This window comes from Mus musculus, chromosome 9 (genome assembly GCF_000001635.26).
Source record: "Mus musculus strain C57BL/6J chromosome 9, GRCm38.p6 C57BL/6J".
In the NCBI taxonomy this organism is placed as follows: domain Eukaryota; kingdom Metazoa; phylum Chordata; class Mammalia; order Rodentia; family Muridae; genus Mus; species Mus musculus.
In genome coordinates this window covers 24,097,471-24,113,354 of record NC_000075.6, presented here as the reverse complement: position 1 = coordinate 24,113,354, position 15,884 = coordinate 24,097,471, and the positions used below count along the sequence as shown (strand labels likewise).

At 42.0% G+C, this 15,884-nt stretch overlaps 1 protein-coding gene across 2 annotated transcripts in view; it reads right to left on the bottom strand.

Moving 5' to 3' along the window:
* Npsr1 (neuropeptide S receptor 1) overlaps window positions 1-15,443 on the bottom strand; it is a 219,679-nt gene extending 204,236 nt beyond the window's left edge. Inside the window, exons 1-2 of one of the 2 annotated variants that reach the window (NM_175678.3) lie at window positions 15,289-15,337; window positions 15,009-15,196 (exon numbers count right to left, since the gene is read on the bottom strand). In NM_175678.3, the coding sequence (NP_783609.1) occupies window positions 15,009-15,155 (147 nt within the window). In that variant the 5' untranslated portion in view covers window positions 15,156-15,196; window positions 15,289-15,337. Of the gene's footprint in view, window positions 1-15,008 lie in introns of both variants that reach the window. The other variant, XM_017313417.2, reaches the window with a different exon arrangement.
* Between the last annotated feature and the right edge of the window lie 441 nt (window positions 15,444-15,884).

Here is a 15,884-nt window from a genome sequence, read left to right as displayed (position 1 = left end):
TAACACAATCACAAAGGAACTCACACAATATGTACTCACTGATAAGTGGATACTAGCCCAAAACCTAGGATACCCACGATATAAGATACAATTTCCTAAACACATGAAACTCAAGAAAAATGAAGACTGAAGTGTGGACACTATGCCCCTCCTTAGAAGTGGGAACAAAACACCCATGGAAGGAGTTACAGAAACAAAGTATGGAGCTGAGATGAAAGGATGGACCATGTAGAGACTGCCATATCCAGGGATCCACCCCATAATCAGCTTCCAAATGCTGACACCATTGCATACACTAGCAAGATTTTACTGAAAGGACCCAGATGTAGCTGTCTCTTGTGAGACTATGCCGGGGCCTAGCAAACACAGAAGTGGATGCTCACAGTCAGCTAATGGATGGATCACAGGGCTCCCAATGGAGGAGCTAGAGAAAGTACCCAAGGAGCTAAAGGGATCTTCAACCCTATAGGTGGAACAACATTATGAACTAACCAGTACCCCTGAGCTCTTGACTCTAGCTGCATATGTATCAAAAGATGGCCTAGTCGGCCATCACTGGAAAGAGAGGCCCATTGGACACGCAGACTTTGTGTGCCCCGGTACAGGGGAACGCCAGGGCCAAAGGGGGGGAGTGGGTGGGTAGGGGAGTGGGGGTGGGTGGGTAAGGGGGACTTTTGGTATAGCATTGGAAATGTAAATGAGCTAAATACCTAATTAAAAAAAAAAAAAAAAAAAAAAAAAAAAAAGAATGTTGGTTGTCACAGTGCCCAAGAGGTCATTGATAATCTCATTCTGTCAGTAAGCCTGTGAGCCACATTCCTGTTAGTAACCCCAATAAACTAATTTTTTAAAGAATTTAAAAAAAAAAAAAAAAAAAAAAAAGAAACCCCGACTAAGACAGTCCCTTATGAACAATGCGAGTCTAGGAACATGACAGATCCACCTCATTCAAAATCAAGTCAATTACTGCATCTACATTCTGAGATTTACAGATTCAGCTGTCTGTTTGGATGCAACTGCCTCTGGTATCTAAGTGGGATTTTGGAGGAACCTTGGTTACTCCAGTAGAAGTCAGTGCTCTAGACCAAGTTCTCTAGCCTGATGCCTAACACTGTTTGACACATCTCCATTTTCTTCACCAATAGGCATGGAAATCCAGCATCCTGAGTGGCTCACCCATTAACAATGATGATGTAAGATGGCAGAATATTTGAAAAATAATGTTTTTGAAAGAAGACCTATTGAAAGTAAGTCAGAGCTCTTATGCATTATGTGGGTTTGACTACTTGAAACTAGAGTATCAAAAATGAAAAGGGCTATAATGTAAGAAACCAGGGAAAGAAAAAAAAACATGGGAAAACTAATGTGGCTCATTGAAATATTCCTGCTTAATTTCTGCACAACATTATGGATTAATAATTTTAAGATAATTTATATCTCCTATCACATAGTGTTTGTAAGGAGATGTCAGGAAACCCAAAACACATCCAAGAGAACAAGCTTCCTCCATCTCTGATGTCTAATCTTGGTTATCAACTTAATTTCATCAGTAATCAACTAAAATACAAGCTATTGGACATGCCTGGGAAGATATTCCTCTCTCTCTCTCTCTCTCTCTCTCTCTCTCTCTCTCTCTCTCTCTCTCTCTTCCTCTCCCTCCTCCTCCCCCTCCCTCTCTTTCCTATCATGCACACATTTAATAGTAAAGCCATCATTAACAATATAAATTAGAAAATTTGGTGAGACTTCTATGCTGTGATATAGTGTAGTGTTATAGATTCTAAGGAGTCAGTGAGAAAGTATCTACTTATCAGAGTCTGGGTAGTAGGCATTCTTACTATATGCTGTGCAGAATGGAAGAAGTAAGTTACTATAAGATAGAATAGAAGAGTAACAGTGAACCCAGGATAAAGATATGGGAGGAATGGATATAATAACAAAGAGACAATTCTAAGGTCTTTTGTTTCTTCTAAAGTCTGAAGCCTTGAGTTTTAATGTATGCAGTTCAAATTCAAGATCATGAGTTGCTCAGGGTACAGTAAAGGAATGGTGGGATGGATTGGGATGACATGGACCCTGCTCTTATATGGGAGGCAAGAAGACCACCCTAATTGTGTGTGGCCCCTTCCGGTGTTAATTCACATCCAAGGACATGCACAGAAGAAACTTTGCATTTTGCCTGCTTGCCCCTACTCTCCCCAGCAAACTCATTTATGCTGTTGCTGCTGCTGATATTAAATCTGAACCCAGCAATTCTCTAGGAATTCCTCAGGCCTCTAGCACCAGATTGGGCATATGGGACATCAAGCCTTTTGAATGAAGAAACAACTATGTCCTTGTCCTTTCCAGGGTAAAGCAGCCAGTGTTAAACTACTGAACTACTCATACCAAAGCCAATTTAATAAATCATACAGATAGATTTAAAATTAGATATAGAACTAGATAAAGAGATAGAGATAAAAGGAGGGAGAGAAAGAGAAAGAGAGAGGGGGAGGGGGAGAGGGAGGGGGAGTGGGGAGGGAGGGAGAGGGGGAGAGGGAGGGAGAAGGGGAGAGGGAGAGGGAGGGGGAGAGGGAGAGGGGGAAGGGAAGGGGAGAGGAAGAGGGGGAGGGGAGGGGAGGGGGAGAGGGGGAGGGGGAGGGAGAGGGAGAGGCATTACAGAACCTGAAAAGCAGAGAACTCAGACTTTGTTATTAAAAAAAAAAGCACCTGTATTCAGAAGACTTTTAGAATCTTCCCAAAGGTAAGAGAATGCTGATAGCATTGCTGTTAATTAAATATTAATGTCCTTTACTCTTGTCCACTTGGTTTCATGTTTATGACTGAACTTTTATTATTCAGGCTACTAATACATTTTCCCTACATTCTAGCTTGTATTAAATATATTTACTCATGGTTTCCACATTTTCTCCTAAAGAACTTCATTTTTAAAAGACCTTCATGATGTTATATTGGTCATATATCCTATGAATCATCAGACTCAGTATGTATATTTCAATGTATATTTTCTTAGCTTTTATTTTCTTTTTAAAATTTTATAGGCTGAGGCAGTCTTTGTTTATCTTCAATATTTATTGTATTGATTTTGTAAAAATTCAAATCCATGATTTGATTTTTTCCTTTGGTTAGAAACATCTCATACCTGCCCAACTCCCCCTAACTTTATTGACAAAAATAGTTATTCCTTTCTCTATTTTGGCAATTTTGTATTATTAAATTGACATATGCCTCAATATTTCCTTTTCAGGACAAAACATTTTTCATTATTGATCGTAGGCCTGTTGTACTAACTTTGTGATACTAAGTAATATTTACTGATAACTGATGGGGGAGTGTTTCAATGCAACATCTCCACCTCACTTGGTTTTTATGGCAATAAAGTTTTTAGCTTAAAAATAAACAATGTCCATTTATTATAAAACGACTTACACAAAAGTGGTTTTGCTTTTCCTCATATAGCTAAAAACCTGAAGGCAGTTTGCAGCTGCCCTTGATCTCTGGGGTTCTTTAGTTTTCCTCTTTTGGTTCCAGAATGGCTCTTGCAGCTGCACACATTGTATCTGAGCTCAAGGTAGAAAGATAAAGGGAAAGCAACAAACCAGTTCCCTGTCTATTTTTTTCAGATAAAGAAAAACCTTTATTTGATACCTCAGAGACTTTCCAACCAGTTTTCTCACACCAAGGCACCATTAACGGTAAAGAAAATTCAGATGAGTTTTCAGGGGAAATGTCAAGGAGTGAGTTAAAGCTGACTCTAGGGACAACTGAAAAGCTGGTTACAGGAGCTTGTCGCTTCCCAGGTTCCTTCTCCAGGCTCATATCCTGCATTCTTTTTTTTTCTTTTTCCAATTTTTTTTATTAGGTATTTTCTTCATTTACATTTCAAATGCTATCCTGAAAGTCCCCTATACCCTCCCTGCCCTGCTCTCTTACCCACCTACTCCCACTTCTTGGCCCTGGCATTCCCCTGTATTGGGGCATATAAAGTTTGCAAGACCAAGGGGCCTCTCTTTTCAATGATGGCCAACTAGGCCATCTTCTGCTACATATGCAGCTAGAGACATGAACTCCAGGGGGGTACTGGTTAGTTCATATTGTTGTTCCACCTATAGGGTTGCAGAGCCCTTCAGCTCCTTGGGTACTTTCTCTAGCTCCTCTATTGGGGGCCCTGTGTCCCATCCAATATGCTGCATTCTTATCAACCCTATTCATGTGTCCCGTATGTTCACCGAACCAGCATCATTTTTTATCCTTATTGTATAACGTATTGTAAAATCTCTGAGGAAATGTACATATGATAGGCTTCATGTAAAACATGGTGAAAAGGACCCTGGGAGAACTCAGGACTCTCCCCAGAGTTCTTTGTCAAGTGACCTTCAGCACGGTGCTGAGTCCACAAAAGGATTCGCTCACTCTCTAAGACACCCAGGCACAGCTCTTCAGAGGGGGCACACTGACAGAGACAGATGGCTGTCCTGTCTTGAGCACCACTTCCAGAAGCTGACACAGGACAAGCACAGTATGTATATATACAACACATACATGTCTCGAGGAGAAGCAAACCATTAGGCCAGAGGGGACATTAAAACGTGTCCTTGTTAGGAAATGTTGGAGGAGGGACTATTTAAACAATGTCCTATGGCCCTGTGACACTTATTATTGTGGGCCACATCTATTGTCTAGCTCCTCCCATTGTTAGTTCTATACTAATGTCTCCTTATAGGTCCCTCTGGAGCCTGAGCCATGCTTCCCCTACATGGTCACTCAGAATTTATGACTTTAAATAAAGCACATTTTGTGAAAATTACTCATGATATTAATCTATGTAAAATTTTTACTGAGTTATAATTTATGCAAAGGCCATGTAACCCTCTTAATGTACAGTTCTGTGAGTTTTGGTATTTATACAATTACTGAAATCAAAATATAGAACAATTGTATCATGTAGGGAGAGTTCTCTGAGCTCTTTATTTCAAGGTATTCCCTTCTTTCCTATCCATAGCCATGGCAATCATTTGGTTTTTTTTGTTATTGAAACTTTGTTGTGTGCACTCTGCAGACTAGTGCCTCCCTCAATCAACACAAAGAAAGCTTCTGCTTGTAGTAGATGAGTATCAACATAGAGACCCACAAATGTGCAGACAGTGAGATACTCAGTCCTATATTGGACATTTTCATCAAAACTTCCCTTCCTAGGGCTCAGGGATCTATGCAGAAGAGGAGGCAGAAAGATTGTAAGCATCAGAGATGATGGATGACTCCAAGGAAACAGTGTCTTCCAGACACAAGACTGAAACACATACGAATTTGCAGTGACTGAGAAAGCACATGTAAGATCTGCACCAGTTCAAGTCAAAATGAGTCCTAGCATTGAGAAAGGAAGGGAAGTAGACATGGGCTGCCACCCCTAATCAAGAAGCTTGTAATTGATACTTGCTGGCAAAGAGTAAATCAGTTTCGTCCAATAAAATGCCACTCAGTATATCAACCACACTCCAGGGCAGGCCCACACTCCTGCAAACCTCCCCTCCACAAACCCCAATGCCTGTGGCTTCTTATTCTCCAATCTCACACTCTCAGTGAGTGGCTGAGCATGAAGCTCTCATATCCACATGCATTCTCCCTGGATCTCAGTGTTATCCTGATTAAATGCTCCAAAGTACAGTCTTAACTGTTAACATGTTTTCTTAATGAAACTTCAAAGAGTTCTTCTCATTTGGGAGAAAATACCAAATGATTATTAGCACAAGGGACCACATGAGCCAAGCTCTTTCCTCTCTCCTCTACCTAGACCCAGCTTCCTAGGGAGAACATTGGCTTTCTCTGGACTTCTGGACTATATGCTTATGATCCTGCTGAGCACCTTGCTTTGCTTTATCTAATTAACAGCATCTTCTTTCAAACTGACATCAGAGGTGGCTATCACCTGTGTCTGTCTCCCCAGGTAGACAGAGCTGCCCCAGGGTCAGGTGTCTGTTTCATCCAACTTTGCACCTCCAGTGTCTGGCATAACACCCAGTTAAGCTTATCTGTGATTCTTAACTTAGTAGAACAAAAGACACTCACCAAAATGGAAAGGAAACAACACAGCCCGACTAACTGGCTTCTGCAATACTCCCCTTTGACTTAATTTTAGATATGATATTTATTTAAGGTTTTATATTAAGTTGAGTAATAAGGAAGCATATTTTATCTTTTTATATGTGTTAGTAAAGAGCTGAGAATCTCTTTTAAGAACATGTCCTCAGTTTCTGCATTAGTTTACCTGCCTCTTAGTGAACTAATAACTCCTCTTTGGCTCACTAGTGCTTGCACAGAGTGCAGTCCAGAGAAAGCATCAATTTTTACAGACAGTAAGTGCTTTTGCAGTGGTGGGATACTGATGCTAGTGGACACTGAGTGACTCTTGGTAGAAGAGCAAGGGGTCAACAGAGTCCAGAGTTATATCAGAAGATACAGGAAGAGGGAGGTACCTGGTACATGTAGTGAAAAAAGTTAGAAGTGGATCCCAGAGGGTGGCTGGGGAGATGTGAAAGGTCAGGAAGCCCTGGGTCATATTCTGCATGAATAAGGAAATCTTTGGAGCCTGCACAGAGATGTGTGGAAAGTATATTTTCCATGCCCACCATGAACAGATTCTTGATCCACTTGGGTCACTGTGAAATCCTGAATCATTTCAGCTTTTAACCAGCAGGAGATGAGGGCCATCTTCTCTGGACGCTGCATGAAAATGTAACTACAGGTTGGCTTGCTTGCCACTGTGATGTGAGAGAAAAGAACATGAGGTATATTAGAGCACTGAGATTCTAGTCTTGCTTTCCCATTTCTGCAGTATGTACTTTCTCCTGATATCAGCTAGGAATCCTATTTCCCTTTTGATTTTATGATATTCATTTGTTTGGGGGTTCCTTTGCCTGCAACTTCTCTCAGTATTCATTTTCACATCTGATTTAAAATATGAATGCTATTTTCATATCTCTAAAAGCCAAGAGGAAGTTTGAATGCCGTAAAAGGATGTTGTTTTACAAACTGTAAAATGACAAGAAAACTATTCATATGTCAGGTAGGCATCCGTATTGCTTAAGTGGGGGAACAAGAAATTATCTTTTATACTTATATTATGATGTCATGTAATTCTGCTATATGGTAGCCTAGAAAAATCTCATTTTTTCCTACAGTAGAGACCCATGCACTTTATGAGCAAGATAGAGCTTCTCATCTCAGCCAAGAACCGTCGATGGAGTGACCATTAAGCTAGTAACACAATGAAAAAGTAAGAAATGGCATCTTCCCTATATATCTGTATCTTGTTCCAAAATTTTGATAGTTTAATTAAAATTAAAACAAAAAGAAAAAGAGTGATGTATGCTATCAGACACCAGACATTATCTCTAGACACACACTTGGGGTATTGCTGACAAGCAGTGTGGTATGCTCCAGGCTCCCCAGGGTCTCCAAACTTCTTCCATGCAGATCATAGGCCTGTAGGTAGTATCAGGAGATAGTATAAGGATTATATCCTAATACTATAGTTGCTACAATTAAACACTATTTAAGTCACTTGATGCTTTTTAAAAGCTTTTAAGCATTTTATTCCTTAACTTTCTTGACAGAGTATCATCTGGTAAAGCTTCAATCGGATGAGGAAACCAAGGCTGGAGGAGGGTTAAACAGACTAGTCACATAGACACTGAGAACATGTGAATTGAGCCTCTGAGAGGTCAACAACAGGGCCTGTGCTCTCAGATTCTTTACTCTAGAAACTGAATGAACGAGAAAACGTGGGAACATCAGAGGACCTGCTGGTGAGTCAGTTACCTCTCCTTGCAGTGAGATGAATGAAATACAGAGAAACTAAATTTCACTAAAATAAAAATACCAAAGTGACCTGCTCATTCATTTGAGTCTGTAGCTGTAGTTAGAAAACTACCACCCACTGTACAAACAGGAAGTTATTTCCAGGATGCTGGGATGACGCTTTGAAGCATCAATTGATGTGCTTCCTCCCAATACAGCCCATGTACTCATTTCCCTTGGTATATAACCTTGATTGTACCAATACAGAAAATGCTAGTATTGAGCATCTGAACATGTCATGAGGAGTACTATAAAAAGCTTAAAGAGAAGTGCTTTTTTTTTTTCCACTGCAAAGGAATGTATCTTCAAAGTCCCATCCTAACTGGAAAGCTATTTGTAATTGATACTGCCTAAAATGGGAAAATTCATTTGCATCAATGAAATGTCACTGGTGCTGTGGTTTGAAGGGCAATGCAATAGGCTCATAGATTTGAATACTGGGTCATCAGACTCTATTTGAAAAGATTAAGAGTTGTGGCCTTGTTGGAGGAATTGTGTCACTGGAGATCTGTAGCGCATCCACCAGACAGAAGAACTGATAAGGTTGTAGCAAAAGTTCAGAACCCAATAAAACTCAAAACTGAGAGCAGCAAGAGTTCAAACTAGCTCCCAGCCAGGTACCTGTCCTGGAACACATGACCACTAAACCCCACTAGAAGAACCATGACAGTCAGTTATGCAGGGACAATACCTGGAGTCCATCCCCATGCACAGAGAGGGCACCTAACATCTCAGACTGAGCCAATGGGAAGATCTACTCCTAGATCCCACTCCACCCTAAAAATGTTGATACTGTTCCTGTCCACAAGAAATAAAGTGCATGGGGATTTCACTGAAGATCATCGAAGAGTTTTCTCTCCCAAAGCATCCATCCTGGACCTTAACCTTGCCCAACAAGCTGGATGCCTGCTTAACTGCAGCCTCTTCCTGCCTGGTGGCTCTGGCTCTGGCTCCTAGCTGCCTGATGCATTTCACTGCCTACCACCGACTCTGGGCAGTACCGGCCACAGAAGAGGCCTGGAAGCTCACCTTGTTTTGGCTTCCCCTCAGAGAGCTGTAACACTTTGACCCTTCTGACCATGCCCAAGCCCCACAAAACTTCTCATTCCTGCCAGCCTGGCTAAGGAATCTCAGTTGACTGCCCCTGGTATGCAGACCAGCAAAGATGATCTTTTGGGTTTCAGAAGCCTGAGTGACTCCCATTGTCTGTCTGCTGCCTGTGGATCTGGATATCAAAGTCTCAGCTACTTCTTTATAACCTTGTCTGCCTGTAGGCCACCATGTTTCTTGTTATGCTCCCCGTAATGATGACAATGGAATAAACATCTGAACCTGTAACCAAGCCCCAGTTACATTCTTATTTTTATGAAAGTTGCCATGATTATGGTGTCTCTTCACAGCAATAGAACACTGACTAAGACAACTGGGCATATCAACCACTCTCCAGGGCAGGCCCAGGAGTAGTTGGCCAACACAAAACTGACTCTGTGCTTTTTTATTTTATTTTATTTTTATTTTTTGGTTTTTCGAGACAGGGTTTCTCTGTGTAGCCCTGGCTGTCCTGGAACTCACTTTGTAGACCAGGCTGGCCTTGAACTCAGAAATCTGCCTGCCTCTGCCTCCCGAGTGCTGGGATTAAAGGCGTGCGCCACCACGCCCGGCTAACTCTGTGCTTTTTTAAAGGAGTAATTTTTGTTTTATTTTACTTTGTTATTTTTTGTTTTGTTGTTTTTGTTTGTTTGCTTTGATTTTCACTTGTGTGTTTGTCTGAGAGAGAGAGAGAGAGAGAGAGAGAGAGAGAGAGAGAGAGAGAGAGGAGAGATTATAACAGAAAGTTAGGTGCATAACAAGGTAGGGAGAGTCTAGAATTGTTGAGGAGAAAACATGATGAAAATATATTATAAGAAAAAAATTAAAATAATATAGAATAATTTTCAATAAATAGGTTTAAAGGCCCTGTGCACACAGGTACACACACACACACACACACACACACACACACACACACACACGTCTTTGATTATTTACATCAGAGAGTCTTGGCAATGAATATGGGAGAATACCACAGGAAGTAATTTTCCCATCCCAAGAAGGAGGCTGAAGAGACAGGAGTGTTGGATTGTGTGTGATATGAGATGTGAGGCAAGAGTAATTGCATTTTCTCTCCTGGTTGGAGAGAGAACTGGATGAGAAGGTGTCTGGCATGTGAGGAGGCCACACGATAAAAGGAGAAATCAGGCTCTAGAATCCCCAGATGTCATGACAATTTACATTTAACATGGGCATGCTGGGAGAAAAGGGAGCAGAGACAGAACCAGTTTCCTGCAGCCCAGAGCTGGCTAGAGATGATGTCAAATTTCCATTCTCTAAAAGGTTATGGAGATTTAGCCAGCAGAGAAAAAGGAAAAGGAAAGATTCAAGGACCAGGAACCTGAAGGAACTATCACAAAGTGTTGCAGCCCCTTTTCCAGAGTCAGAGCCAGACAGTGGTCCAGAAAATGATAAATGTACTGGAGGGTCAATGGAATGTTTCCTTTCTTAACCCTAATTGCCCTTTTACCCTGATCCTAACCTGGTAGGATGAGGCCCCAACCACTATCATGCTTTCTGTACATATAAGGAGGCTTATATATACTTATATAATTCCTTACAGCCAGTCCCTTAGAAAATCCTCCCTGGACTGAAATCTCTCCAATGACTAAGTTTACTCCGAATTAATCAAGATTATGCCTCTTGTTATTCAACTTATTAATAATGCAGAAAAATTTGACAGAAAGCCATCTCTTCCTGCACTAGTAAATAGCTGGTCAAATTGTATGCCATCCTTATGAAGCTATCAACAATGCCTGTGTCTTACAGGAAATGACACTGGACTGACTGCATGCATGACTGAGTCCACCCAGAGTGGAGGGTTGACCCACTGGTGTATTAGGTCTGCGTAGAAGAAGCAATTAGGAAGGAACAGAACCTTAATAGACATTTGCCTGAGTAGTGCTAAATAAGACTTCCCCTTAGGGACAGCCATAGTATTAGACTGGAGAACTCAAGTGGACATACTGAGAAAAAACAATTAGAGAATTTAAATGTACATGATGGGCTTTAAGGTAGACAATGAGGACACCAGGGCTTATAGGGAATACAATAGGTAAAGTGGGGCTTTCAGAGGAGCAGAAAAGTCAGCAGGAGGTATCGAACTGAGAGCTACAAAGGTGGAAATGCTGGCACAGGGCAGACAGATAGGGTATAGGGTCTTAGAAGGGAGCTGTCTGACTCAACAGAGCTTGCAGAATGACAGAAACTTAAGAGCAGTTTTGGCTGCATTGTGTCATTAATTGGGGCAGGTTCTGTTACAGTTTGCTTTTGTGAGAACAGGGGAAAAGATTATGTTTAAAAAACTGCCAGCAGGACAACAGGGCAGAGAGAGTGGGCACACACAGTGATCAACTGTATCCCCTTAGCAAGGAAGGAGCAATCATTTACATGCAAACAATAGTTAGGCTAATTGCATATTATTTCCAAGTACTCACTGAAGGAAGCTTGATGGGGGATCATGATTAGGTAATGTTTAACAGTCTTAGTTCATATCCCCCCTCTTTACCTATGAGTAATAACACTGAGTTTGATTTGCATTATTTTATAACTTAGCTAATTTAATGATTCAGATATATCTCCCTCCCACTTTCTTTAAAGTAGATGTCTCATCACTCACTAAGTTCCAGAAACAATGCTAACAAGCTCACCTGTAAGATGACAGGATTTTGTGTGGAGGTTTTTGCCTGTGTCTTGTTTTTGGACAGAGCTATGTATGCTATAATGAGTAAGGTACTTGAAACTGGTGGGTTCTCAAAGCTCAGATAATCTCTCAACACTACAGCTTCTCAACCATGGTAGGTGAAGTGGATGATGCTCACCAAGGCCTTGGTTGAAAAGCCCCAGACGACAACTGCATGTCTACACACACAGATATTGGGGAGGTAAGTGGGAGGTAGGCTCACACCTGACTGCCCTTCTGAGTTTTGGGGGAGTCTGACATGCTTAAGAGAATGCAGGGGGTGGGGTGGGACACTGAGAGCTGAACTTAAAATGGAGGAGGGGATTAGAAATGGATAAAATTGAAAGGTTCTAAGCTTGAGGATTAAAAAGAGCCAGAAAGCCAGATACAGGGATGGTGTGTCTTCTGCCAACATAGCTTTGTGTCAGAGAAGACCAGAAATGATAACACTGTCCTAGAGATATGGCCTAAGAAGTTTGAAACAACCTAAGTCTATGATTGGGTGGATGGAATTTTCCAGGACTTATCCTGACACTAAGAAGACCCATTATTGATAGAATCTCAGACAAGGGAATCCAAGACTGACTTTAGTCCCATTGGCTTTGAAATGGAGTGGGTACTGGGTGAATGTGTTCTTTCCTTTTGGTGAGTTCAGTTGGCAGAGACCACATAGGATGAGGATGGACTGGCAAAATGAATGGTCTCTCACCAGCTTCCCCCACTTCTTCCAAGGAGAAAGGCAATGTTGTGTTGCCCATTTCAATGGAAACTGATGACAGAAGAATGCTACACATTGTTCATGCCCCCAACTGTTTATCAGTTGTCTCTAGAAAAGACCTTGTGAAACCAAGGTAAGGATCTCAGGGTCTGTAGCACATCCCTCAGCAAATACTACAGCAGAAGTGGGAGACAGCTCCGTGAGTAACAAGAGGAGATGTAGTTCAAGAACCTGAGGAGCACATCGTGTGAGAGGTCCTTGGGGAAAACAACCCCTGCTGAACCTTAAAGAACAGGCAGAATTTAGATAAACCCAGACCAAGATGGAAGTCAAGTGCTTATGCCACGAGTGTGGGAATGACAAGAGCTGCCCATGGAGTCACACAGATTGGCTTTTGGCACGAAGTTGAACAAGTGGCTGTTCAGCAGCTGCTGTTGTTGGAATTTCCACCACGTTGACTCCTCCTCAAGGTTTATTTATTTTCTTTCACTCTTCTCTAATTTATAGTTCTTTCACTGCTTTTTTCTGAAGGCGATATGAATTAAAGGGACACATTTAGGGAGTAGTAAATTGGGCACATTTTTGGCATTTTACATTAGAATTATGTGGCACAAAAGGAAGCCCAGCTAAGAAGGGTTTGAATCACAAGCAGGTTTCTGTATAAATACTGGAACAGAACTGTTTGTGCTCAAGGCAGCCACAGAATAAAGTTCTACTAACGTTGAGGCTAGGTTGCCAAGGCTTCCCCCCTTCCTCATTTTTGTGTACCTGAAAATTTCTGCTTTAGTCAATAAATAAATTTCTCACAAATGAAACAGAACACTGAACTGCTCTCAGCTCAATGGGCATAATTCCTTTCTGCTTCTCTTTGTGTACTGGCCACTAGCCCAACTTCAGGAATGAATCAGAGGGTGCAATTATCCAGTGTCTAGTGACAATGACATCTTCAGGACAGAGTATGCTAATAGTAGTGGAGAGCCAGGGTGCAGGGATTTGTGTGTTCAAAACATTTCCTCAGGTGGAATTTAAGATGGCAAATGAGCCTTCAGCAGAGAATGGATATTGCCTGAGCCTTGGAACCATAGACTTATTGTTCATTATTGTATCTTGGGGGGCTGTGCAGTCTCTTCAGTATGCTTGCTGTCATGTTTCATAAACATCAAAGGCAACTTGGCAGTGGTACTGCGGAGCCCAAGGATCCTGGGCACAGGAAGCCTGCTGAGATCTACTCTGGAGCGCGGGCTGGTTTCAGAAAAGGCAGTGTTCAAACGCTAGTGGGTGATAATGAAGAGGTATGCTGAGCAAGTATGTGTGTGTGTGTGTGTGTGTGTGTGTGCATGTGCAAGTTAGGTGAGTCTAAGGGACTGGGTTTACTGAAGTCGGCAGTAATTCACTCTGAGACTCCACACTAAAGAAAAACACACAAAAAAACCCCAAAACAAACAAACAAACAAAAAAACCAAAAACTGTGTGAGTCCCTGGAAAGCTCCCAGCTGAAAGTTTCATTCTAAGAGTTGGGAGCAGGGGTTGAACCAGATAGTAGAGAGTGGATATCACAGTAATCATAAACTTAACTGCAAAGCCAAACCATTTCGAAAACATCAGAAAACTATCAGCAATACCAGCAAAGCACAGCAGTGACTAGGGTTTATCTGGAAGAATTCTTTGGCCACGAAGGCAGGCTGAAGACTGTAACTAGGAGAATGACTTACACGGGGCACGTTAGGCAGGCAGGCATGAAATGGCCCCACCACCCAGCGTTTTCATGTATGAAGCAGCAAGCTCATATTTTCTAGACACCCAATTTTTTTCTTGTCCACTAGATCTTTCTAGAAAACTTGGGACAATAATAGCTTAACTAGAGAGTTATGGTGCTTTGATATTGCAGGGATGAAACTCACTAAATTCAGATTAATTTTATTTATTCAAGGCAGCAACCTGGGCAAACACTACCATCAACAACTCGACAAAGAATGTATTTCTGACCAATGTTCATTGAGAAGGCACAGAAAAGACAGAAAGGTCCTCCTTGCCTTCCACTCTCTCTTGGTGTCAGCACTATGAATGGGGCTTTCCAACCCTCTGATGTTTCAAAAACAAAAACCAAATGAAACAAAAAAACCCACAACAGTTCAATGATCATGCATTGAGGAAAAATGTGTAGTAGAAAACTTGCTATTTCTGCTAGAAACAGACTCTTCACACACTACTCTAGGGTTAACTATAGTGCTCTCTGCCAGTGGAACGGAGAGTGAAATATGGCATTGTTAAGTGTTACTGACAAGTTGCAAATTTACACAGAAACAGCAAAAATATCTCACATCTGCATTTTTAAAAAAACACGGTACTGAGCTTTGAAAACTATGAAGTCTGATTACTTAAACTTACCAGGTTGGGGAATTCCCCTCTCCTTAGTTAACAGGGAAAAGAAAGAAAGAAAGAAAGAAAGAAAGAAAGAAAGAAAGAAAGAAAGAAAGAAAGAAAGAAAGAAGGAGAGGAAGAAAGAGGGAGAGGAAGAAAGAGGGAGAGGAAGAAAGGAAAAGGAAAGAAAAAGAAAATAAGGAAAAAGAAAGAAGATGAAAAGCCTCCCTAGCAGCAGCTAAGACTCTCCCAGCTCTCTCCTGTCCCACCTGTTCCAGCCTCTGAAGCCAGGGCACTTACCTTAAAGGAGGAGTAGAAGGAGCCCCACTCCTCAGCCACCAGTGCTTCAGTGAACGTCACAATTTCAGTGCAAGCTACTGGGGAAGAATCTAGCATCGGCACAGTCTGGTTGGCATGAAAGCTGCCCTCTGTGAGGTTGGCTGGCATGGCTCAGGCAGGGTCAGGTCTCACTGTCTCTGCACCTGCAGCTGGATGAGAGAGTTCAGTTAGCCGGGGCAGCAGCTGCTGATCGATTGCTCAGTGCCTCTTCTGCCTCTCAAGGCTTCTGGCTATTGCTCACCAGAACGCAGGCACAGAGCCCTCCCTGAGCCCACCTCAGTGAAGAGTTCTGCCTGACGACAAGGAAGATCCACGTGCTGCTCTCTCCTCTGCAGTTATGATCCTGCAGCCAGCACAGCCCTCACCATCCCACAGACCTGCCCAGTGTGGCCGCATCCTAAGGGGACACCCCAAGGCCGTGCTCACGTTTCCTGGATGGGCTTGCCTGTCCGGGCTTGCCTGTCCAGTGTGCTTTCCTAACTTGTGTGATAGACCTTTATTTCTGCTCCAGTTTCCACTAAGGAGCAATTGGGATATTTAGCTGGTCCACTAATTCAGGTCATGTTTGTGCTTCTGAAATCTGTCAGTTATGTGTTTGTTTCAGCTGGTATCACTTTCTGACATAGAATTCTCATCTAGTCATTCAGTTAGCAATGCAACATTTTGATTTACTAAATGTAAGCAAATAGTACCCATGATTCTACTGAAACCTCACTTGGAGGTAGGAGTCTGTGTTTGTCTCTTAATATGACTAAGGGGTTTCCTATGAGAACTCATCTCGCCAGTGTGGTCTCCTCTGCTCCTTCCCAGAATGCTCACAATTAACTGTAGAACAGA